Below are 23,889 nucleotides of genomic sequence, written 5' to 3'. Positions count from 1 at the left end.
ACCATCTAAACCAGGTCTAAACCAGGTCTAAACCAGGTCTAAACCAGGTCTAAACCAGGTCTAAAATCAGGACTATAACCAGGTCTAAACCAGGTCTAAACCAGGTCTAAACCAGGTCTAAACCAGGTCTAAAATCAGGACTATAACCAGGTCTAAACCAGGTCTAAAATAAACCAGGTCTAAACCAGGTCTAAGGTCTAAACTAAATCTAAACCAGGAACCAGGTCTAAACCAGGTCTAAAAAAATCAGGTCTAACTATAACCAGGTCTAAAACCAGGTCTAAACCAGGTCTAAACCAGGTCTAAACCAGGAAACCAGGTCTAAAACCAGGTCTAAACCAGGTCTTAACCAGGTCTAAACCAGGTCTAAACCAGGCAGCACAGACTGAGTCTCCCCCCATACGCCGTACGCACCGCGCCTCCTACGCCACCGCTCCGACAAAATATTGTGCTGAAAAGAGCGCCACAACGAAAATACAATATTAACAAAATATATTATCAGTTGAAATTGAAACTCCTCATTGCCAGGAACACAAAAGATGCATTTACTTCAAAGGAATAGGTTTTGACATTTAGTTTAAGGAGGCACCGATCCAGCTTTTTCAGTTCTGATTGCAATACTATCCCTTTAAATATCTGCAGATGCCAAAGCAGAGACAGAAAACAGCATTTATTTCCTTTAAACCAAACTTAAATAGGACGGATAAGACAGATCTAAATGTGTCATGGAGCTGTTATTTATCCCTCAAGTAATAGCTTTGTATAGGCAACAATTCTAACACTGTGAGACTTTCTGGGCCAAATACGACCAGTAAAGTCTTATTACATCAATTTATAGGTCCAAACAGGATATCAGCTGAACCGATATCCGATCCAGCAAATTCTTCAGTACTGGCAGACATATCCAACACCAGACATCATTCCATGCCTAATTCGGTACTAAATATTTATATCTGTACCACATTTGTGAAAGCTTCGTAGACTGAACTGACCCTATTGTTGTCGAGGGAAGTTTTCTTCTTGTTACATCTCAGTTCAGCCTGTAAACGCTCCATCACAGACTCTATGTAGAACCATAAACCTGTCTCATCATTTCCCCTCAAATCTCCAGTCAGCAATAAAATACAGTGGAAGCTCTTTTATGACGACTCCCTGTACTCAATAGCTCCAGATGCCGCGGACTGATACGACGTCATGCTTTGTTGGGTTTTTTTCACGCGCAAATAGACAAAGAAAGCCCCTGATAGTGCTGCAAAGTGAACACAGACACGCACTAAGACTAATCATTGCACTAAACTCCTCCACCGTTCGCTATTGACCGCGTTTAATTGAAAGCTCCGCGGAGTATCGAGGCAGAGAGATGTTCGGCTCTTGAGTGGACGGACAGACAAGCAGATACAAAGCGTCTGGGAAGGGACCTTGAGGGCCGGAGACGTGCGTTTCAGAGTCGGTCTATTTACTATTGTTGCTGCTAATAGAGATTCACTGCCGGAGCTTCATAGTTTGGTTCGTGTGCGTAGATTTAGACGCGTATATTTGCAGTGTCCCCATATGTACTGGCGGCTTTCAAGTTGTGACTAAGCAGAGACGGTGGAATATGTTTTGGAAAGATTTCTGCAAGTTCATTATAGACAGATTTTTGATTTATGAATCGGCGACAGTAGCTCAGTTGGTTTGTCCACTGATCAGAAGGTCAAAAAAACGTCATTGGTTGAGTGATCAGATCCACAGACCAACAGGTTTGTGTTGTGATTCCAGCTCCCACAGATGAATACTGTCGTCGTGTCCTCGGGCAAGACACTTCACTCACCATACACCAGTGTCTGAATGTGTGTCTGAATGGGTGAGTGGTTCCTTGTTGTAAAGTTCTTTGAGTGCCTCACATATTACTATTTTACTATAGGTAGTTTTATGTATTTTAGCATGTTTGTGTGTGTGTTCATTAGTGTTATAACTTTTTACAACCTCTGTACCCTGTATCATATTTTGATGAACTTTTGCTAGTAATGAAAGGAATTGACCTTCAATTGGTCATGTTTTTGAAAAAAGTCCCCCCGGAGTCAAAATGAAGTTTTCGTAAAGTCGACCAACAACCAGAATAATATCAACAACCAGAATAATATCAACAACCAGAATAATATCAACAACCAGAATAATATCAACAACCAGAATAATATCAACAACCAGAATAATATCAACAACCAGAATAATACCGTTAGAAGGTTAATATCGGTTCAATAAAATAACCAAAGGCAATTTTCTTTTTAATAACACAGGAACAAAACACATGATCAGGGTAAAGATCATATGAAATAGGCCACTAAAAGTCAAAAAATGATGATTGTCAGTGTTGGTTGAGCAACGATGAATCGAATGGCTTATAAAGTCAAAGCAAGAATAGAAACTGAAACTCCAGTATATTATAATGACAGCACAACTTATTATTGATCCATTTTCAGTCAAATTAACTTGTAATGGCCCTTGTGAGAACTTAGCACGGTTTCGCATTTCATATCATTGGCTGTAATGTGTATTTAATATTTTTTTTGTTTCGGGGGGCCTTTTTACCTCGGCCAAGGAGGTTATGTTTTTGCCGGCGTTTGTCTGTTTGTTTGTTTGTTTGTTTGTTTGTCTGTTAGCAACATAACTCAAAAAGTCATGGACTGATTTTGATGAAATTTTCAGGATTTGTTGGAAATGTGAAAAGGAAGAACTGATTTCATTTTGGGGGTGATCCGGAAGAAATCCTGGATTCTGGATCACTTTGAAATTTTAGTTAACATTGTGGTAAATGGGGCCAAAAATTTTGTTTCTCAATATCTCGGTTAATTATTGACCAAACCTCATGAAATTTGACTCAGGGATGGACAATGGGATCCTCTTTCATATTCCAAAGGCTGATCCGGATCTGATCCAGAAGACTGATTTTATCGCAATTTATATAAAAAATGGGGGTAGTCCTTGGCGGAGGTCTGCGCTCTCTGAGTGCTTTTCTAGTTTAAAAGAGTGTTGAAAATGGAGTTTGGTTTCTTCAATTATACCAAAAAGTTCATCCAGTCATGATGCAGAAGTTTGATTTTGGAAAAAAAGTTCAAAAAGTTATAACCCAAGTGTGAGTGTGTGTCTGCGTTGTTTGGTTGTGTGGAGTCGGGCAGCTGTAGGAGTTGGGTTGGTGGAAGAAAATGTGGAATAGTAGTTAATCACTGTAAAGCACTTGTTTTACATTTTTGTATGAAAAGCGCTTTATAAATAAAGTTTGATTGACTGAAGGTGGAAAACGCTGTATAAAAACATGACCAATGTTATTTTTAGTTTTGTTAAGTATTAGGCTAAATTTGAGATAAAGACATTCATTATTCATCTTTTACTTAAATTGTCCATAACTGTAACTTGTCAAAGCCTGATCCCGTCAGATCACAGAAGCTCAGAGGTCGGGCCTGGTTTGTACTTGGATGGGAGGCCGCTGGGAAAATCAGGTGCCACAGGGAGGCGCCAGTCGCAAAAACTGTTGTTGTGTCCTTAGGCAAGACACTTCACCCACATTGCCGAGTATGAAAGTGAAGTGTGAGTGATGGTGGTGGTCAGAAGGGCTGATGGCGCTGATTGGCAGCCGCACTTCGGTCAGGGCTGCCCCAGTGCAGCTGTGGTTACAATAGTAGTTTATCACCACTGAGTATGGAGTGAATGAATAATGCTCTGTAAAGTGTCTTTGTGAAAATAAATAAAAACTTACTTAGATTATTTCTACGTGTGTATATATAGAACAGTTTGGTCAAGCATATTATTTATATCTTTCAAAAGTAGTTGAGTAAAAGTAGTAACCATTACTTTTTCCTCTTTTTTAAAACGTTAAACATATATTTCCTATTGTTTTATTCACCCATTCAATAAAAACATGTATGTATGTAATAATTCATGTGTTTTTTGCTATTATTATTATTATTAAGTATGTTGTTTGTTAAAGTGTTTTGCCCATTGACACAAAAACAGTTTGCACTTGTCGGAGCTGAGATTTAACCAGTTCATGTTTTTGTGCAGAGCCCCACAGCAGTGTGAGCAGTGAGTCCTCAGTGTCTTAGTGAGTTACTGCCCACCAGGAGACGGATTGAAAGGACGTTTATTGTTCTGTATTTCATTTCCGACAGTGCCACTTTTGTTCGGGGGAGATCGTGTTTACAAAGCCGTGAAAACCTGTTGATCTGAAGCTCTGGTGACTCACCATTCTCCACATCAGCTCCCAAGGCTGTCTGCGTCACCATGGAAACCTGTTGCAATGGGTTTTTCACTCTCACCTAAACTTACTAGCCTTTTGTACTTTTTTGTACTTCTAAGGAAATGTGGTGAAAAGGTGTAAAGTTCCTCCATTTACTAAACTTTTCGAAAGGTACAAAAACGTCTAAATGATTTACCTGGTGGTCAGACCTGCTGGAAATATCAGTGGAGCAGCAGTAACTCTAGTAGAAATTGCTGCTGTGTCCTTAGGCAAGACATGTTTTATTAGAAAAGTGCATGAGTATTGATTGGTGGTGGTTGGAGTTACACATATTTCTCTGTGGATACATTTGTGACCCCAACAGTTTCTCCAAAGTTTTATGGGTAAAAAACCTGCACTATGTTTTTTTTTTCTTTCTTGTCTCCTGGGATGTTGTTGAAAAACACGGGCTCACCTTTCCACAGATCTGACTAGTACTGGCATGATCTGCTTGTCTCCATGGAAAGTTTAATGCCATACTGCAAAGATGTTAAAGACTAGAAATGACTATTGACACCTTGCAGCTGATGTCATAACATTACCCGGGAGTGTGAAGCTAACACAAAGCACTACTCTGTCTCTATTTCTCAAGTTAGACTTTAATTTGAGCTTTAGTTTAACACAATCTGTCCATAAAGAGCTGACTTGAACAAATTGTGTTAAAATAATCTCACTAGGGCTCGATATCATTCAGAAGTTGCTAATATGATACATGCCTCAATACATAGGCCACGATACGATGCATATCTCGATACACGATCTTATGTTTCGATACGATACAATACAATATATCTCGATTCGATTCAGATACTAAACATCTTTGTTAAACCACTTCTTGTGCAAAGTTCGTATGAAACGCAAACATTTTAATCATCAAAACATTGAATATGTCAAATGTGTCGCATAAACGAGTTTCCTTCCACTAAACAAGCAGCAAAACTGTAGCGCTGTAACAAAATAATTTAGGAAAATATAACAAAAAACACTCTTGACGATATATCGATACAGCAGCCCACGATATCTATACGGTATCATCACATTAAATGACACGTAATATCGATATTTTGATATTTTTGCACAGCCCCGTCACACGCCTTTTTTTGTTGAAACGCTCGTATTGATCCATAGACTGTATATATAAATGGACATTGCTAATGTGTTAACCGTCATGTTCCAAATAGGAAGTTGGCATGTGGCTCTTCTGGCTCCTTCTGACTCTGGCTCCCATTGACTTACATTGGAATAGTATCACCCTGCTCTATGTAACTGCTGCTCTGAGCCACGTCATTTTGATCTTAAAATGTCTGTATTAACCCACTCTACATGATCCTGGTGGGTTTTTTTCTTGCTGTTTTTTTCCATCAAAAAAATTCTATTCATAATATAGAGCCTGTCTCCAAATTCACCCCTGTAAGTTCAGCTGAACGCTATGGGTGACATCATGCTCACTTAGTCCAGTTCTTTATACAGTGTACACTACCGATCATAAGTTTTAGAACACCACACTTTTTCAAGTTTTTTACTGTTTACTGTTGACCAAAACATATTCTAAACTTTTGATTCATTGTTACGACCCAGCTCGTTTGGGGTGAGGGAAGTAACAAGAATAAAACCAAGATGTAAAATGGAATAAATTAAGTAATGTTTAATTAACAGGAATGTAAAGGTAAATTAACAAAACACTAAAAATATACAGAAAACAACCTAAACTAAGAAACAGAACAACAGAATAAACAGAGTTTTGTGCCAGAAAAGGGGTCACGCAGGCTTACAAAAAAACGAGTGGTAAAACTTAGGGACACACACTAAACTAAAACACAAGTTCCCCAAATTAAACCACATAAACCCACAAACAGAAACGAGTGACCAAATCAAAAAAGGCACAAAACAGAACTAGACTAACACACAAACACAAAACCAAAATGGCAGACTGGCCACCAAGGCCAGCAGCCCCAAACAGGTGCTGGCAATCTCCTTAAATAGGGGGAGGTGGCTGCAGGTGAAGTGGGCGTGGACTTGCCCCACCAATCACAGGCCGTAACATTCATGAAAGTGTCCACCTCTGGCAGATTTAACAGCTGAACACACTCGTGGCTCGTTCTTTTTACAACAGAAATCAAATATTCTTCAGAAAGTTCTTCCCAAGTCTGTTGCAGAAGTTCCGATAAATGTGTGGCACTTGTAGGTTGCTTCACTCTTCTGTCCCGTTCATCCCAAACCAGCTCAATGGGGTTTAAGTCTGGACACTCCATGTTTTCAAGTTTACCTGAGGTAGTTTTGGCAGAGCTTGGACTTTGTGTTTTGAATCTTTTACCTTTTTTTTTAACCTCTGTCTGTTCCGTTCTTACTTTTGTACCATTTCAAGCTCTTCATTGGACTTGCACGACTTGAATTGCAATAAAAAACTGGAAAATTAGGGTGTTCTAAAACTAAAAACCCCCAGCGCAATGTCCCTACAAAGTATCAATCCAATATTTTATAGCAGCAATATGTCATCCCTCCGTCGTAAATCTGTGTCACTGAAAGGACCAAAGCGAGTCGTGTGAAGGTGGATTTGACATTATATATATTGAGTTATTACTTCACTATGACAACGACAATATCCGTGTATTAATCCCGCGTGTTTTTGTTGCAGATGACCCAGAGGGCAGCTTCGTCCCTCCAGAGTTTGACAGCACTGGCAGCACATTCGAGGTGAGACTTGATGTGTGCTCTTCCTCCTCCTCACAGACCCTCCTTCACCTCCTCCTCCTGCTCTCATCTCTGCCTCAGGGGACGGTACAAAGTCGGGGGCACTTTGGTGGAGGACACGGCTCCTGCTGCTTCTACTGTGTGTGTGTGTTTGTGTGTGTGTGTGTGTGTGTGGTTCTTCCTTGGCTTAAAATAGCCCAGCCAAGTCCAAGGGTTTGAACCATTTTTGTCACTTCAGCAGATTCTCCCAGTGTAGAATAATGACGTTTCTGCCTTAGTGAAAAATGTGAGGGCTTTCTGGGACGTGCCTCGGAATAAGACCTCCTCACACTGCGGTACAAGCGTATTTTTAGATGGAAACAAATAGGGCATATTGGTTTAGGAGTGTACGAAGAGACTCTGTAACAGCTACTAGGACTGGGTATCATTTAGAAGTTGCCGATACAGTACATATCTCAATACAGTGCACTTCGATTCGATACTTTTCAATAAAAAACAAAGGCTAAATCATGGCTGTGATACTAAAAGTCTTTGTTAAACCACTTCTTGCGCAAAGTTCACATGAAACACAAACATTTTAATCCTCAAAATAGTAAAAATATCAAATGTGTCGCATAAACGAGTGTCAAAATCATCAGGATTCATGTCTCATTGTATTGCAGAAATGGACCCAGGTGTTGTTGTTGTGAACTAGGCTGTTATTTTAGGTGGAGTTGAGTTCAGGATTTGATGATTTGCTGCACCAGCGAGTGAAATGGGAGTTCGAGTTGGGATTATTTGCCAGCGTTGATATGGTTGAAGTTAATTCCACTTCCTCTAGTGTCCGTTCAACCCAACCCAACCCAAAACGTGCTACAGGTCTCCAGGAAGAAGAGTTGATGGCCAAGGTCAGTTAAATACAATCAATCAATGAATCTGCTCAGGGACGACTGGTGGAAATTAGCACTGATGCTACAACCTGATGTACAATGCATCTCTCCTGTTAAGATTAATGTAAAAACTGTGCACTGTTCCTGTCTCAAATAAATAAATAAATAAATACATTAATTAAAAATTAAACATTAAATTAAAATAAAATAATAATAAACAAATAAATAATAAAATAAAATAAATTAAATCCTGTTATTTTGCCACTCCCCCCCAACAAAATAATTTAGTAAAATATACCAAAAAATACTCTTGGCGATATATCAATAAAGCAGTGCACGATATCGATACTGTATCATCACATTAAACAATACTTTATAGTGATCTTTTGATATTTTTGCACACCCCTAACATCTACTTAGCAGAGTTGGGCAATTTCAGGGCTGAAATGATCCAAAATGATTCTAGTGAACGTGTATGGACTTTAAAAACACATTGGAGCACTTCCTGTATTGCCACATGACATCACAAGGTGGAACAGAGTGTTTTCTGTTGAAGAGAAGAACTAACGTAGCCTATCCTAAATATTTAGGATGTGTGTGTTGAACATGTGTGAATGAACTCCAGGTATGTTTCTGATGAGCAATAATATAGATCTGAAAATACTGTCATATGGGCCCTTTAAAACTTAATTTGTTTTTATTTCTGTCTCCTTTCAAATATTGCATCCAAAGGTTACATGTTGCTATTCCGACATACCGCTATTTACACACTGACATCTAATTGTCGGAGTAGTGGCATAAACATAATTTTTCCTCCAGTGTCCCACTACATGGACTTTTTTTTTTTTTTTTTTTTTTCATTGTCGCAGTAGTGGCACTTTCCTGTTTTTTTCTACATGAATAATATTAATGTGATAACCTATTATACTTTGCCTTCCCATATATCATAAGACGCTTGGGCCAGTGCAAAGTACTTGATCGGAGAATACTTCGTCCACAGAGGATATCAGTCATGCATTTTAAAAAAGAGCATAGGCCAGTCTTCGGGAAAATATCTTATCTAAAACGGAGGCTGCATAGGGCCTTTGTGCTTCATCCTTTTCGTTAAGTAGGCGACCTGCGGAGAACACTGTATACTCTAAATAAATACTGTAACCAGCTCAATGAGATGACACTTTCGCAGCCCAAAAACACACATATGACCTGTCGGAATAGCGATACTAAAAAGTTGGAGAACCGGCACATCTAAATAGAGACGTGTTGTAATGAAGGGATGTCGGAATAGACAGCGGACCCCAAATTCAGAGTATTTTACAGGATCAGTGCTCATACTCTGAACAATTTAATATCTTTAATGTGCAAATGTTTCACTGACTCATGTTGTGATTAATTTGTTAGTGTAATCTGCTTCTGTTTTATGCTGCCTCTCTGTCTGGCGCTCTTTGCAAATGAGAAGGTTTTTCTCAGTTGACTTACCTGGTGAAATATTGAATGAATCATTGAATAAATAAATAAAGTTATAGGAGGAATCATATCTCATTGTATTGTAGAAATGGAGCCCAGGTGGTGTTGTTGAGAACAAGGCTGTTATTTTAGGTGAAGGTGAGTTCAGGTTTTTGATGATTTGCTGCACCAACCTCACCGCAAAAACTGGAGAGTGAAATATTTCAGAGTTGTTTTTAACACAAAAAGTGTTATTTTAACTATTTGAAAGTTAAGTGGGGGTTCAAGTTGGGATTATTAGGTTGAAGAGTTGATATGGTTGAGGTTAATGCAACATCTCTTAGGGTTAATTCAACTTCCCTTAGTGTAAATTCATCTTCTCTTAGTGTTAATTCAACTTCCCTTAGTGTTAATTCAACTTCCTTTAGTGTTAATTCAACTTCCTTCAGTGTTAATTCAACTTCCTTTAGTGTTAATTCAACTTCTCTTAGTGTTAATTCAGCTTCTCTTAGTGTTAATTCAACTTCAACAACTTCTCTTAGTGTTAATTCAACTTCTCTTAGTGTTAATTCAACTTCTCAACTTCTCTTAGTGTTAATTCAACTTCTCTTTAGTGTTAATTCAACTTCCTTAGTGTTAATTGTGTTAATTCAACTTACCTTAGTGTTAATTCAACTTACCTTAGTGTTAATTCAACTTACCTTAGTGTTAATTCAACTTCCCCTAGTGTTAATTCAACTTTTCTTAGTGTTATTTTGGCACCTTCCACTCACCACTTCAAACTCCCATGAGAGAAGACCAGTTTGAACCAGTTTTGTACATAATTTCATCTTCAATTAACTCAAATAAAGAGTAAAAATAAAACACCTCTGTGTGTTGTTTAGCTGAATCAGGATAACCCTACAAAGTGTTATACGTTTACTCTCAAAATGTTAATATAACTCTTGATTTCGGGGTTAAACAGGAACTTTGGTCCAGTGTTACTTAATTAACCTTTCCAAAAATGTTAAATTGACTCTAGAACAGCTTGGACTCATATAAACCCTGAGAAAATGTTGAAATTGATTCTGAGAGTCAATTTTGAAACTTTGCTGAGCTCAAAGCAAAAGTCAAAATGTGATGAACACTTCCACTGACAGGTCGTACAGTTTCCTCGATCCTTGGACACTATAGCACTTTACTGATACTTTGCAGCTGAGGTCATCAACCTTCCCAGGGGGTGTAACGCTAACTGTAGGCACTTCTCTGTCTGAACCCCTGATACCCAAGTTAGACTTTAAAGTGAGCTTTGTTTAAATATAGTTCAGACCATACAGAAGGGCGACCAGATGTCCCTATTTACCCGGGGCAGTCCCAGTTTGGAGCCCTGTGTCCCCTGTCCCAGAAAATTTATACAAAACCAGTGACTTGCCCTAGTTTTATCCAAGAAATGACCCTGGTGTCCCTATTTTTGACCAATTTGACACCTGCCAAGAGTAAAGAGAGGCATTATTGTCAAGGTTTTATTTGTTTTAGGTTTTAGTTTAGGTCAAATTACAGAAAACACAAAGAAAATATGACTATACTGACTCACATATTATCGTGAATAAGTCATGAATGGGCCGAGTGCATAACAATTTTTTAAAATTACGCACTTGTTTACCAACCCGGGGGCGTCCCAGTTTCTGATTTTGAAAATGTGGTCACCCTATCCAAAACAGGACCATGAACTCTCGTACTGATCACATGCTTCTGAAAATGTGTTGCTTAAATCAGTTTTGTCTTGAGTTTCAGACTATTTTGAAACTTTTTTGGCAGTATTTGCTAATGTGTGTATTATGTCACCATGGTAACCGATGAACAGTCCTCCCTATACATACATATAGAACCTCCCTAAGAGTGACGTCACTGCGAAAGTATCAATCGGCCACATTCATTTGACGTATTTTTGTAATGTAACAGCAAATAGATATAAAAATGTTGAGTGGTGTGCCGTAGTGGACAGGTTTCATTCATAATTCATGTGTGGAGGAACAGTCTGTCACCTTCTCTCAGCTCCGGTGGACATGAGGAGGCAGTGGCTCATATAAACATGAGCAATGACTTCATCACACACACACCAGACCTGGACACGGTACAGCTCCCAGGACACATACGACACTTTTGACTCTGACAGACCCTTTATGCCAATTTAGAATTACAAAATAAACGTATTTTATAATTTTACCTCATGCATGGACTAAAGTTGCACTGAATAAATGCAAAATACATATGTTTAATGCAATACTGTGGAACATAGGCAAAGAAATTATTGTATTTTTTGGACTCTGTGTCACTCCAGGGTATAAGTCGCATCAGTCAAAAAATGCGTAATGAAGAAGAAAAAAACATAAACATACAAGTCGCACTGGACTATAAGTCACACTTTTTGGGGAAATTTATTTGATAAAATCAGAGACCAGGAACTGACATTTCATGTTGAAAGTCAAATTATAGTAATGACAATAGAAGAGAGAACAACAGACTGTTAACGTCACATATGAACAGTTCTTCAGATAAACTATAACATAAACAACAGAACAGAACAAGTTTACAAAACTCTTCATCTCACTCCAAATCACTAAATCCACTGAATTCTTCATCCTCGGTGTCACTTCTGAGCAACTTCGCGACCTCTGGAGGTAAACGGAGCTCTGCTTCCTTTTCTAACTGTAACTGATGCTGAGTCTGACGACAGCTACATAGAATTATTCCGGACTTTCTGAATCCTGACAGGATGGTTTTGGTGTCACTGAAGTCCAGGCTTTGTCCATCCATTCAGTGACATCCAGGAAAGTTGCATGGTGCACAATCCCAGCATCAGAAGTTTCTGGCTCACTCCAAACTTTCTTTCTGCTGCTCAAATACCGTTTTCTTCTGCATATGTCAAGACTTGCAGCTTGTAATCTGCAAAATATGATTTTCTTTTTGGGGGCATTTGTGTTCAGTCTTCTCATTCTACGTTTGTTTAAATGTTTAATGTTCAGTGGTGCAGAAGTAATGGTGCGATCAACAGACATGATACAGACAGGACAGAGGCTCATTCTGCAGGAGACATGTGCAGTAGAGCCAAGTGACAGTGGTACAGGAGGAACAGGAGCAGCAGATACTGACACATAAGACTAGAGTCTCTCACGATTGTCAGTGTGAAAATTTTAATATATAAGTGGCACCGGAGTATAAGTCACAGGAAACACCCAAACCATGAAAAAAGTGCGATTTATAGTCCAAAAAATACAGTATATCTTTATGGTGGCAGACCTGTACATACCTTTAACCAAGAAGTAACACTTCAACACATTTATGATGGACTGCGAAAAAATCATCTCGTCCTGATAACTGATTCATTTTGTGGTCAGTTTCACTCTCTGCTCCCCTGCGAGTTTCTGCTTTCGTATGCTCTCTCACTGTCTGCACTCCCATAATGCCTCCTGGTTTTTGAGAGACAAGTCTAGCGAAAACAAAACAGCAACTTCACTCTGCACCGGTCTATTTCGGTGACCCACGGAGCTCTCCTCTGCCACATAATTACAGCCACACTCCACTTGACTTATGGGAGATTAGAGCCGTGTCTGTCGTGTCAACTGAGCTGCACCTGGTTTGAATACGCCTCGGCCAAAACCCTGACCATAATCACAAGGGTGAACGCTGCCCCGGCAAAACAAAAGCCCCGCGAAACATACGAACGCTGCTACCCCCAATACAAAACGCATTCCAGTTTTATTTTTACGCTCTGTGACAGAAATATGTCCTTTGATCTGATAAATTTAAATCTGTGGGCTGCCAGTGTTGCCTGACGTCCACAAAAATGCTTAAAATTAGACGGTTTTGGTTGTAAGGTTTGAGATTTCAGAATGAACTGCCCTTCTACATTGTGAAGAAAGTGTTACTACTGCTGTAAACTTGCCAAGCACATTGTATGGAGACTTGTTTTATTTTTTAAAACACGTGCTTGCTTAAAAAACAAAAGGATGCTGTTCATCGCTTTGGCTTCAGACGCTGTGAACGATCAGTATTGTTTATGTGCTGTTGTTTATAGGTGAGTTTCAGCTGACGTCATTGTTATTAAAAGCCCGCGTTGCATGCTGGGAAATATTTTGGTCGGAGGCAAGAAACACGATAGCGTCAAACACAGTGCGTAACCTCGCACGTATTTCTCCCCGATAATGGTAAATTCCTGCTGCATTATCGGATGCACAAATAGAAGCACGGAAGAAGGAAAATGTCTTTTTCGTATTCCGAAGTGAAAGGAACCGCCAACGGCAAATTAAATGGCTTTCAAACATCCGCAGAGCAAACGTAGAAGATCCTAACAAACCGTGGACTCCAACAAGTTCAACAGCGCATCGAGACTCTTGGAGATTTTCATCTTTTCTGCTGTGAATGGCCCAGGAGTTTCCACCAAGTCATTGTGGATATCGCCAAAGTGAATATTTGTCCAGGTAGTTGGCGATTCCGACCAGAAATTTGGTTTGGTCCAGACTTTGTCGGGGTTGAAAAGGGTGATTTGGCTCCATCGATGCTTATGACCAATTTCTGGTCGAATCGTCTTGGGTCCTCTGCCGTTAGAGTGGATAAATAACCGGGATCAATACCCTTTATGTGCTTTCTCGCTCCGTCCGTCATGTTGTATTAAGTATTATTGCCGCCGACCAAAATAATTCCCAGCATGCAACTCGCGCTTTTGTCAACAATGAAACTCGCCTATACCAGACCTAGTCTGCTAAATGGACTTTTCAGAGGTTTTAATCATTACCTTCGCCAAGGAGGTTATGTTTTTGCCGGCGTTTGTCTGTTTGTTTGTTTGTCTGTTTGTTTGTTTGTTTGTTTGTTTGTTTGTCTGTTAGCAACATAACTCAAAAAGTTATGGACCGATTTTTATGAAATTTTCAGGATTTGTTGGAAATGTGAAAAGGAAGAACTGATTTCATTTTGGGGGTGATCCGGAAGAAATCCTGGATTCTGGATGACTTTGAAATTTTTGTTAACATTGTGGTAAATGTGGCCAAAAAATTTTTTTCTCAATATCTCGGTTAATTATTGACCAAACCCCATGAAATTTGACTCAGGGATGGACAATGGGATCCTCTTTCATATTCCAAAGGCTGATCTGGATCTGATCCAGAAGACTTTATATAAAAAATGGGGGTAGTCCTTGGCGGAGGTCTGCGCTCTCTGAGTGCTTTTCTAGTTTTATAGTTGTTTCTCCTTCTCATTTATCCATTTAGAGTAGAGTAGTTGTATTTGGAGTAATTTGGAGTGCATACACACCCACTGCTTTGTACTTACTTTCTTCTCAAACTTTATTTTCTTAATTGGTGATACAACATATTACATATAACTATAATAAAATCTAGAAGGTGAACCCAAGATAGTGTCGTATTGTTTTCAGTAGCCAAAAAAACGTTCTTTTCTGCATTTACTTCCTCAGTCCAGGCAAGCTCCTCCCACCCATGTGACGTCTGAACGGCATGGAGCATTTGGACCAATCAGAGCGAGATCTTCTAGAGTGGAGCCAGAGCAGGGTTAGAGCAGGGTCAGAGTGGGGCTTGGCAAAATCTTACAAAGCAAACTTTTAGGCACTTTGAGGATTACAGAATTTTTCAACAGTCTATGTTGTGAGTATAGAAAAGAATCCCAGCAATATCAAACCTTTGTGAAAGTTGTGGATGCCCCGTCAGTCGAACATGACCAGTTTGAATTCCCAAATATGCATTGTGCTCTACAGGAGAATTCTGTCTGGGCCCAAACTCCCAAGAGCTGCAGTACCTGGAGCAGCCACTAGTTGGTCTGGAGCTGGGACAGAGGTGGAATACCTTATTCGGCAACGTTGAGCAGCCGTTTTGTTACATATAAAAAATAAATAAATAAATCTTCTCCTCGCTAACGGGATCTGCAGCTGTCCATTGCAGCTACACGACGTCGACGTCAGCTCAAATTGGGCAGCACAATAAATATCAGTGCACTTTTTGCTTTTATTAAGTTGTTTTAGATGAATATTGTAAATGAAAATGTTCAAATTACAACATAATGATCCACAAGTGTCATAAATTAAATCACTATGTAGCAGACGTGAGCAAAATATGTCTTCTTTAAAGGAGGACTACGTAACTTTTCTTTTGAAGTGCCATGCCATCCACTTGTTGCTTTGAATTAACCTTTTCGATCTTCTTAAGCTGGCTGTACACTGTGCGATTTTTGGCCCTTTTTGAGACGATTTTTCAGTTGTGCGACGAATGATCGGGCCGAGCTTTGGCTTAATCATGTGTTGTGCTTCACGCAGGAAGCATGGGGTAACGAGAACTGATTAATACCTCACGACCAGCTCCCGATCGGCAATTCTAGGTCACAAGAATATCAAACCTGTCTGAAATCCAGTCTCCTCTCGTAAGGGTTTCACACTGTTGAAGTCATTCATACAGTGTGAGAACATGAATCATGAGCTGTGAACTTTTAAACCCTGCAATTTGGTCGTACAGTGTGAGCTGGGGCTGAGTGAAATGATTGGAAATATTGCACAGTTTACACCCGGAATTAGAGACAAACAAGGGACGCCAAGAAGTAAAGTTACAGGTCAGAGCTGAACCCACACGTAGTAAGAATGTACTGTATGTGTTTCAAAGTTTTAGGCAAAAAATCCATGTAGTTGAATTCATAATATTAATAATACTTTGAGCTCTACAGATCTGCTCCGTCATGTTGTTTGCTGGTGTCACCTTCTTATGTTTGTGCTGATCAACAATATTAATGCATTCTGGTGAAACTTTCTCAGCAAAACAATTAAATCCCTTGGTCCTTGTTGTGTATAAATTCCTTTGAAAAGCGGCTTATTTGAATCTGGATCACGTCCCTGTGCCGTCTCTCTCCTCTGACATCGTCCCCGTGTGTTGTGTCTCTCTCCACAGGGCCATGTCTTCTCCCTGGGCTCCACTCTCTCGGCTGCTCTGAGCTTTGTGATCGAGCCCGAGCTGGAGGCAGATCTGGGGCAGGAGCTCTCGTCTCTCCTGGAGCAGATGCAGCAGGAGCAGCCCGAGGACAGACCCAGCCTCAAGGTACTGCCAAGGGGATAAACAGCAGGACTAAGGCTGGGCTGCGGGAGTCAGAGAATTAGGCAACAAAATGCACAATATTAAATGTTGTTGTTGCAGTGATTATGAGGAGAAACATCAAGTCTTTACATCACAATCCTTTAGTGACCATCTTTATTAAACCAAAGCGTATATGACATAAGCAGCCAAAAATCTCAGTTTCCATTGACGTTTTTAAAGTAGTTAAAGATACAGTTCTTTTGTGCCACTAGCTGTTAAACTGCTAAACTCAGATAATGCAGTTAAAAAATAATTATAAAAGGCTTAGGGATTGTGCAATCAAAACTGCACATAGGTGTAGGGAATGTGCCATTAAAGCTACACATAGGCTTAAGGAATGTGCAATAATTAAATCTGCACATAGGCTAAGGGAATGTGCAATAATTATAACTAAAACTGCACATAGGCTTAGGGAATGTGCAATAATTATAACTAAAACTGCACATAGGCTTAGGGAATGTGCAATCAAAACTGCACATAGGCTTAGGGAATGTGCAATAATTATAACTAAAACTGCACATAGGCTTAGGGAATGTGCAATAATTATAACTAAAACTGCACATATGCTTAGGGAATGTGCAATAATTAATAGAACAGAAGAATGCAAGGGTTTGCCTGTTAAGGATAATTTAAGGGTCGTGTTGGTGCATCACTCGTGGTCATACTGGTCTCATATTTACTTTGTTTTATGGTGTTTGTTTATGTGCTGCTTTGTGTTGTGTTGTCCTGTTTTTTGATAAAACATGTTACCCCCTGTCCCAAGACAAATTTCTCCCATGGGAGACAATAAAGGATTATCTTATCTTATCTTATCAATGACAAACACCATTACACCGTGAAACTTTATAGAGACTTTTATTCTCTGGCTTTTAACACTGTGTGAGTTGTGTGTTCCTGTGTATTGTTTTAGGACTGGTATGACCAAATTTGAGCAATTTACGTTTTTTTTTTGTCTTTGTTTTATGATCTCTGTGCAGCACTTTGGAAGCTGCTTTGTTTGTAAAATGGGCTATATAAATAAAGTGGATTTGGATTTAGATTATGAGGAGAAACATCATGGCTTTACCTACATACAGTATATATAGTTAGACATATAAATCATAATCTTTTAGTGACCAGCTTTATTAAATCAAAGTGTGGCATAAACAGCTAAAAAAGCAGTTTCATTTCTATTGACCTTTTTAAAGTAGTTAAAGATACATTTCAATGATAATGATTTCTGGAGACTTTTATTCTCTGTCTGATTTGTGTGGTCCTCTGTGTCTTATTTATTTTACTTATTTCTTGCTGTTTTATGATTTTTATGATTTTGCTATTATTTGATTTTACTGGTTTTATTGTTTTAGGACTTGTATGACCAGATTTTAGCAATTTACGTTTTTGTTGTCTTCGTTTTATGATGTCTGTGCAGCACTTTGGAAACTGCTTTGTTTGTAAAATGTGCCATAGAAATGAAGTGGATTTGGATTTGGATTTGCATGGCATGTCTGCATGATTCTTTGGAGTTCAGGAGTCATACTCCAGAACATTCTCCATGGAGAGTGATACATTTTTATGCCATACTGGCCATGTTTACATTATGTTTTTTTTTTTTTTTTTTTTTTTTTTTTTTATTATGAATTAACTGAATGAAATAGTTTGGAATTAAAATAGTTTCCAAATTGAGATTTACATGGAAAACACGTTAAATCGCCTTTATTTAATTCCACTCAACGTCTGGGGGTGGGGAAGGGTTCAGATTGGACAGGGGGCGCACAATTGTATTCACGTCGACCGAAAGAAAACACACACTTCAGCTGCTACCGGCTTTTTTGTCATCTGCTTCTGAACCAGTTGGAGGCGGGAGATGGATTTGGAGTCGAGGCCAGAGTCTAGACCAGTGTTTCCCAAACCTTTTTTCCCGGGATCCATATTTTAAAAGTCACAAACCTTTGCAACCCAAGTCAATAGACATTATTCATAAATCACAAAACAAAGGTGGATTTGAGCATTATTGAACATGAATGAGGATATTTTATTGTTGACTGAGTGATCGTGTCTCTCTGAACAATTAGTTTTACTCAGAATTTAAACAATGAAAAACAGTAATTGAAGCAGCAATAAAAGGATCCATAAGTTGTTTATTTGGACATTAAATGTAGCCCATTTCTTTTTCTTTGAATTGAACCAGCAATATTGGAAGAAAATGGCCAATAAAATGATTTCAAAAAGGTTAGAAATTATTCAAAACATGTCTTAACATTTCAAGCCTACATGCAGATCGTGACTAGCCTGATTCATGAGGTATTTTCACTTTGTTTCACTTTGTAGAAACCGTCTGACCTCGCAGTGGTAGAATTCGTTCGCTCGACAGTAGGCGGGTACTATTATCATTTAACCAATCGCTGCTATTTGGTCGTGACATATGTAATGCACCGCTAACAGGGCTAACTGTTTATATTAAGCTTTTCCCAAATCCTTTAGTAAGAAAGACAATAGGCGAGTTTCAGCTGACGTCATTGTTATTAAAAGCCCACGTTGCATGCTGGGAAATATTTTGGTCGGAGGCAAGAAACAGGATAGCGTCAAACACAGTGCGTAACCTCGCGTATTTATCCACGATAATGGTAAATTCCTGCTGCATTATCGGATGCACAAATAGAAGCACGGAAGAAGGAAAATGTCTTTTTCGTATTCCGAGTGAAATAAAACTGCCAACAGCAAGTTAAATGGCTTTCAAACATTCACAGAGCAAACGTAGAAGATCGTAACAAACCGTGGACTCCAACAAGTTCAACGACACATCGAGACTCTTGGAGGTTTTCATCTTTTCTTCTTTGAATGGCCCAGGAGTTTCCACCAAGTCATTGTGGATATCGCCGAAGTGAATATTTGTCCAGGTAGTTGGAGATTCTGACCAGAAATTTGGTTTGGTCCAGGCTTTGTCGGGGTTGAAAAGGGTGATTTGTCGTTCATCGATGCTTATAACCAATTTCTGGTCAAATCGTCTTTGATCCTCTGCCGTTAGAGTGGATAAATAACCAGGATCAAACCCTTTACGTGCTTTCTCGCTCCGTCCGTCATGTTGAATTAGTGTTTATTGCTCCCGAGCAAAATAATTCCCAGCATGCAACGCGCGCTTTTGTCAACAATGAAACTCGCCTATAACTTCTTTCCTCTTGATAAAATTCAGCAAACATTCTCTTTGTTCCGACTTTAAATCCTCGATCTCGAGAATCGTTGTAAACACAGAATGAATTACTCTTTGCTGATTGGCTGGTGTCCGGGGTTTTTGCGAACCATCTATTGTATTTTGATTCCTGACCTAGTCGCCGGAGAGAAATGAAATTGAGTGAGGCACTAGGTGGTGCCAGCCTGACTAGATTGCGACAAGGCGACCCAAAAAGCAAAAATCTCTTGCGACTCAGTCTTGGTGGTCTAGACGGGAGAAGATGAGCGCGTGGATGAGTTTTTCAAGATCAGTGCAGGAGAGGATAGTTTTAGTTTTGGTAATTATGGAGAAACAGGATTGAGTGACTATAGTCTGCGTACACTGGTGTATGAATATGAGACTGAATGGGTGAGTGGTTCATCTATGTAAAGTACTTTGAGAGCCTTGAAGGTGGAAAAGCGCTCTACAAACTGTGACCATTTTATTTGTTTATAAGATTATATTATGACCTGTAAAACCACGATGAACAGATGAACTCAACAACCTTGGCATCCCTGAGTCCCTCTTTTATATCTCCTTTACACTTAAATAGATAAAGGAGACGTCTAGCTGTTTGTAGTGTTTGCCTACTTACCCAAAGGTCATGGGTTTTTGATTCCCGCAGCTCTCGATGATGTATGAAAGCGGCTTTAATTACAGAATGGAGATAGAAAAGTGGTCTAGAAATGTACGCGATCATTAACAGTTTGTATATTTAATTACATAAAGACTGTAATTTCAACTATTTTAAGCAGTGAGATTTAATAAACAAAGAGGAACTGCTGATGTGGGCTCCAGCCACCTGCGACCTCGTGCAAGAAGATGAATGAATGTGGGTTGTAACAATGCGCCTGTGCTATTTTTACAATAACCCATATAAGATTTAAAGGGACATGACCAGATCCTTTCTCTGCTCAAATACAAATAGCTGCATATTCTTTTTGTTTTTAGTTTATTTGTGGAAAAAAAAGGTTTTATGATGCAGATTTAGACAGTATTTCAAACTAATATCCCAAGATGAGTAGTAGTAAGTACAGTTTTGACGTTAGTTTATCGGTCTTGTTTTCTCCTTGTGTAGTTGTTTTGTTTTTTTCTCTCTCTTCAGTTAAATAAGATATAGCAAATATATATTTTTTGTGTACCTTTTTTTTTTACTGTCTTAAAAATGTGAAAAACAGAATTAGTTCATGTCAAACAGTTTTCAGTGGTCCAAACTTCCCAAAACCGAAATGAGTTTATAAAGCTTCTCACAGTAAGTTGACAACTACTAGCATGCCAATGTGCCCTTCCTGGTTCAGAGAATACAAATTATGAGCATACTAATGGGTTCTAGTCACGCTTACTTCACAAAAAGAGGAAGAAGACGTTTGGAAACATGTGGGTCACGACGTCCTTTGGGCTCTGTTGGTGATAGTAACAAAATCTGAAGACAAAAACTGAGAGAAAATGGCCCGGTTTTCTTCATCTAGATGTTATTCATGTACTTTTTCTTTTTTTCCTTTAATAAATTTTTCAAATTAATTTATGTATTATAGTTTGTCTAACTTCATAAAGAAAAGAAAAGAAAAAAAAAAAAGAAAATGCCCAGTGTCAGTACCTACACCAGAAGTCGTCATCCGCATGTTTCGTCTTTCGGTCAGCGTGAACAAAGCCGATTGTTTACCAAAATGAGTTTAAAACCGCTTCTCAAAATTTCAGAATTCAGAAGCTTCAAAATTTTGCATGACACTAAAGCAAACAACAATTAGCATGCTAATGTGCACTTCCTGATTCTGAGTACACAAATTATTATTATTGAAATGAGTTCATAAACACGTCTCACAACTTTCAGAGTGCAGAGTGGAATTTTGCTGTTGCGCTAAAGTTAACAACTAGCATGCTAATTTGCACTTCCTGATTCTGAGCATACTAATTATTCATGGAAATAAGTTTATAACTGCTTCAGAACTACTTCAGAATTCAGAAACTTCAGAATTTTGACGTGACGCTAAAGCAAACAACAACTAGGATGCTAATGTGCACTTCCTGATTCCGAGTATACAAATTATTATTATTGAAATAAGTTCATAAACACTTCTCACATCTTTCAGTGGAATTTTGCTGTTGTGCTAAAGTTAACAACTAGCATGTCAATTTGCTCTTCCTGATTCCGAGCATACTTATTATTCACCGATATTAGTTTATAACCGCTTCTCACAACTTCAGAATTCAAAAACTTCAGAAACTTCCGAATTTTGACGTGACGCTAAAGGAAACGACGACAACTAGCATGCTAATGTGCACTTCCTGATCCCGAGCATACTTATTATTCACTGAAATGAGTTCATAAACGCTTCTCACAACTTTTAGAGACCAGAGCAGAATTTTGCCTTTGCGCTAAAATTAACAACTAGCATGCCAATTTGCACTTTTCGGATTCTGAGCATGTTAAAGCTAACAACAACTAGCATGCTAATGTGCACTTTCTGATTCTGAGCCTACTATTTGAGCATATTGTTAATGAAATGAGTTCACAGTCGCTTCTCACAACTTTCAGAGACCAGAGCGGAATTTCACCGTTACGTTAAAGCTACCAACAACTGGCATGCGAATGTGCACTTCCTGATTATTCAATAGAACACTTTCTTATTAGACGCAGACGGCACGTAGCGGACATATTTTGACCTCAAGAGACGCTTTTGCAATATATCTGTAATGAGGCAAGACACATTTTGCTAATTATTATAACTAAATTAATTCGTTTGCAGATTTAACTTTTGGTTTATAACGAGACTGAAGTTTGTTTTTCTCTCGTTTTCATTACTGTGTCGCTCAAGTTTGCAGTGCGCTTTAAGTAAGAGTTCACAGCCAATAAATCAGACCAAACCCTGAGTGAGATGGACACGTTAATCACGGCTGGTCTGTTTTAATCATGTGTTTAGAGCTGCGTAAATTACAACTCACTACTGCATGTTTCAGACGAACACAAGCTGAGAACCACATACGAGTTTTTACATCTGCTGTTTCTGCGCCTATAGGATCACGAGTCACATGTGTAGGGTTTGTCTGGGTTCATTTTGTGCTCGACAGCAGTGCCTGGTGGTGAAAGTGCGTCACTGCAGATATAATATTAAGAGGCATTGTTTGATTCATTTTAATTTCAATTTAATTTGTGGTAAGAGAGAAACAATAATCAATAATCATCAAAATATGTCTCAGACCTCATCCAGATTTAGGTTTTCAGGTTCAGCCCTAAACTCTGAGGCGCTCTGCCCCCCCACGTCTGAACAGCCCCGACACTGGAGAGTTTTAAGTCTCATCTTAAAACCCACTTTTATTCTCCGACTTTTAACACCGTGAGTTGTGTGGTCCTCTGTGTCTTTTATTTATTTTATTTATTTTGAATGTATTTTGTTGGTTTTATTTATTTACTGCTATTCTAAGGGTTTGCTCCTATTTTACTGGTGGTATTAATTTAAGGCTAGCGTTTGATTTTAATTTTATTTTTTTTAAAGTTTTATTTATTTTAAACGAAAGGAAAGGGACAATGCATATTCATTAATACTTGTAAATACACCAGAATTAGCCCAAATTCTACTTTTCATCTGTAGTCCCTGGCAGGTCAGGGACTGTCAATGACAATTCATGGGACAAACATGGTAGAAACATGAAATAGATCCTCAGAAATTGACCAAAACCATTTATTGTTTTATTAAACTTTTTAATTTTTTTTATGTTTTTATGTTAGTTAGTAGTTTTATGTTAGTTTAAAACATTAAAAACACAAATAGCTCTAATAAGACACAATCATGATATACAACACTGACATTTACATAGGAGCATAACATTAGTGGTCACAGATCTGGTTTCTCTTTAGCCATCGCTTCAGATTGGTTTTAAATGTTCTGAATGTGGTGGAGGTTCTTATTGCAGCTGGGATGTTGTTCTAGCTTTCTGTACTCTTGACTGATCACACCTGCTGACTGAATGTTGTGCGTCTATAAAGTCTTACACAGCCGCCTCTGATAGACACTCTTGTTTCCCGACCACTAGTGCTGGATTTGGACATAAAGAACTCACCCAGAGGTGTTGAAGCGAGTCAATTTAACACCTTATATACCAAGCAAGTTTACATTTTCTAAAATTTCCAAAACGTAAGATATTATATTTCTGAAGCATGAGACAATGATGAAAAGATGAAGGTTTCCTGTCAAATATTTCTAAAGTTTTATTTAAAAAGAAGTGATTCTAGTGCTTTTAGAGTTGTCATGCTTGTCAGTGACCAGTTTGTAATGCAGTGTTCAATGTGAAGGAAAAAAAAAAGTATAAAAAATGTTATTAGTATGTATTTGTGCAGCA

General features: G+C 38.7%; 1 protein-coding gene across 1 annotated transcript in view; it reads left to right on the top strand.

The window, feature by feature from the left end:
- The window catches only part of LOC129411526 (kinase non-catalytic C-lobe domain-containing protein 1), a 173,848-nt gene that overhangs the window by 54,467 nt on the left and 95,492 nt on the right, over positions 1–23,889 (top strand). The window contains exons 3-4 of the mRNA XM_055162597.1: positions 6,888–6,946; positions 16,179–16,325. Of these exons, the coding sequence (XP_055018572.1) occupies positions 6,888–6,946; positions 16,179–16,325 (206 nt within the window). The remainder of the gene's footprint in view (positions 1–6,887; positions 6,947–16,178; positions 16,326–23,889) is intronic.

The sequence above is a fragment of the Boleophthalmus pectinirostris genome, unplaced genomic scaffold (genome assembly GCF_026225935.1).
Source record: "Boleophthalmus pectinirostris isolate CB_2022bp ecotype Guang Dong unplaced genomic scaffold, ASM2622593v1 HiC_scaffold_5, whole genome shotgun sequence".
NCBI classification, from domain to species: domain Eukaryota; kingdom Metazoa; phylum Chordata; class Actinopteri; order Gobiiformes; family Gobiidae; genus Boleophthalmus; species Boleophthalmus pectinirostris.
Note: the sequence above shows the minus strand (reverse complement) of the source record. Positions and strands in the feature narration are given on the sequence as shown.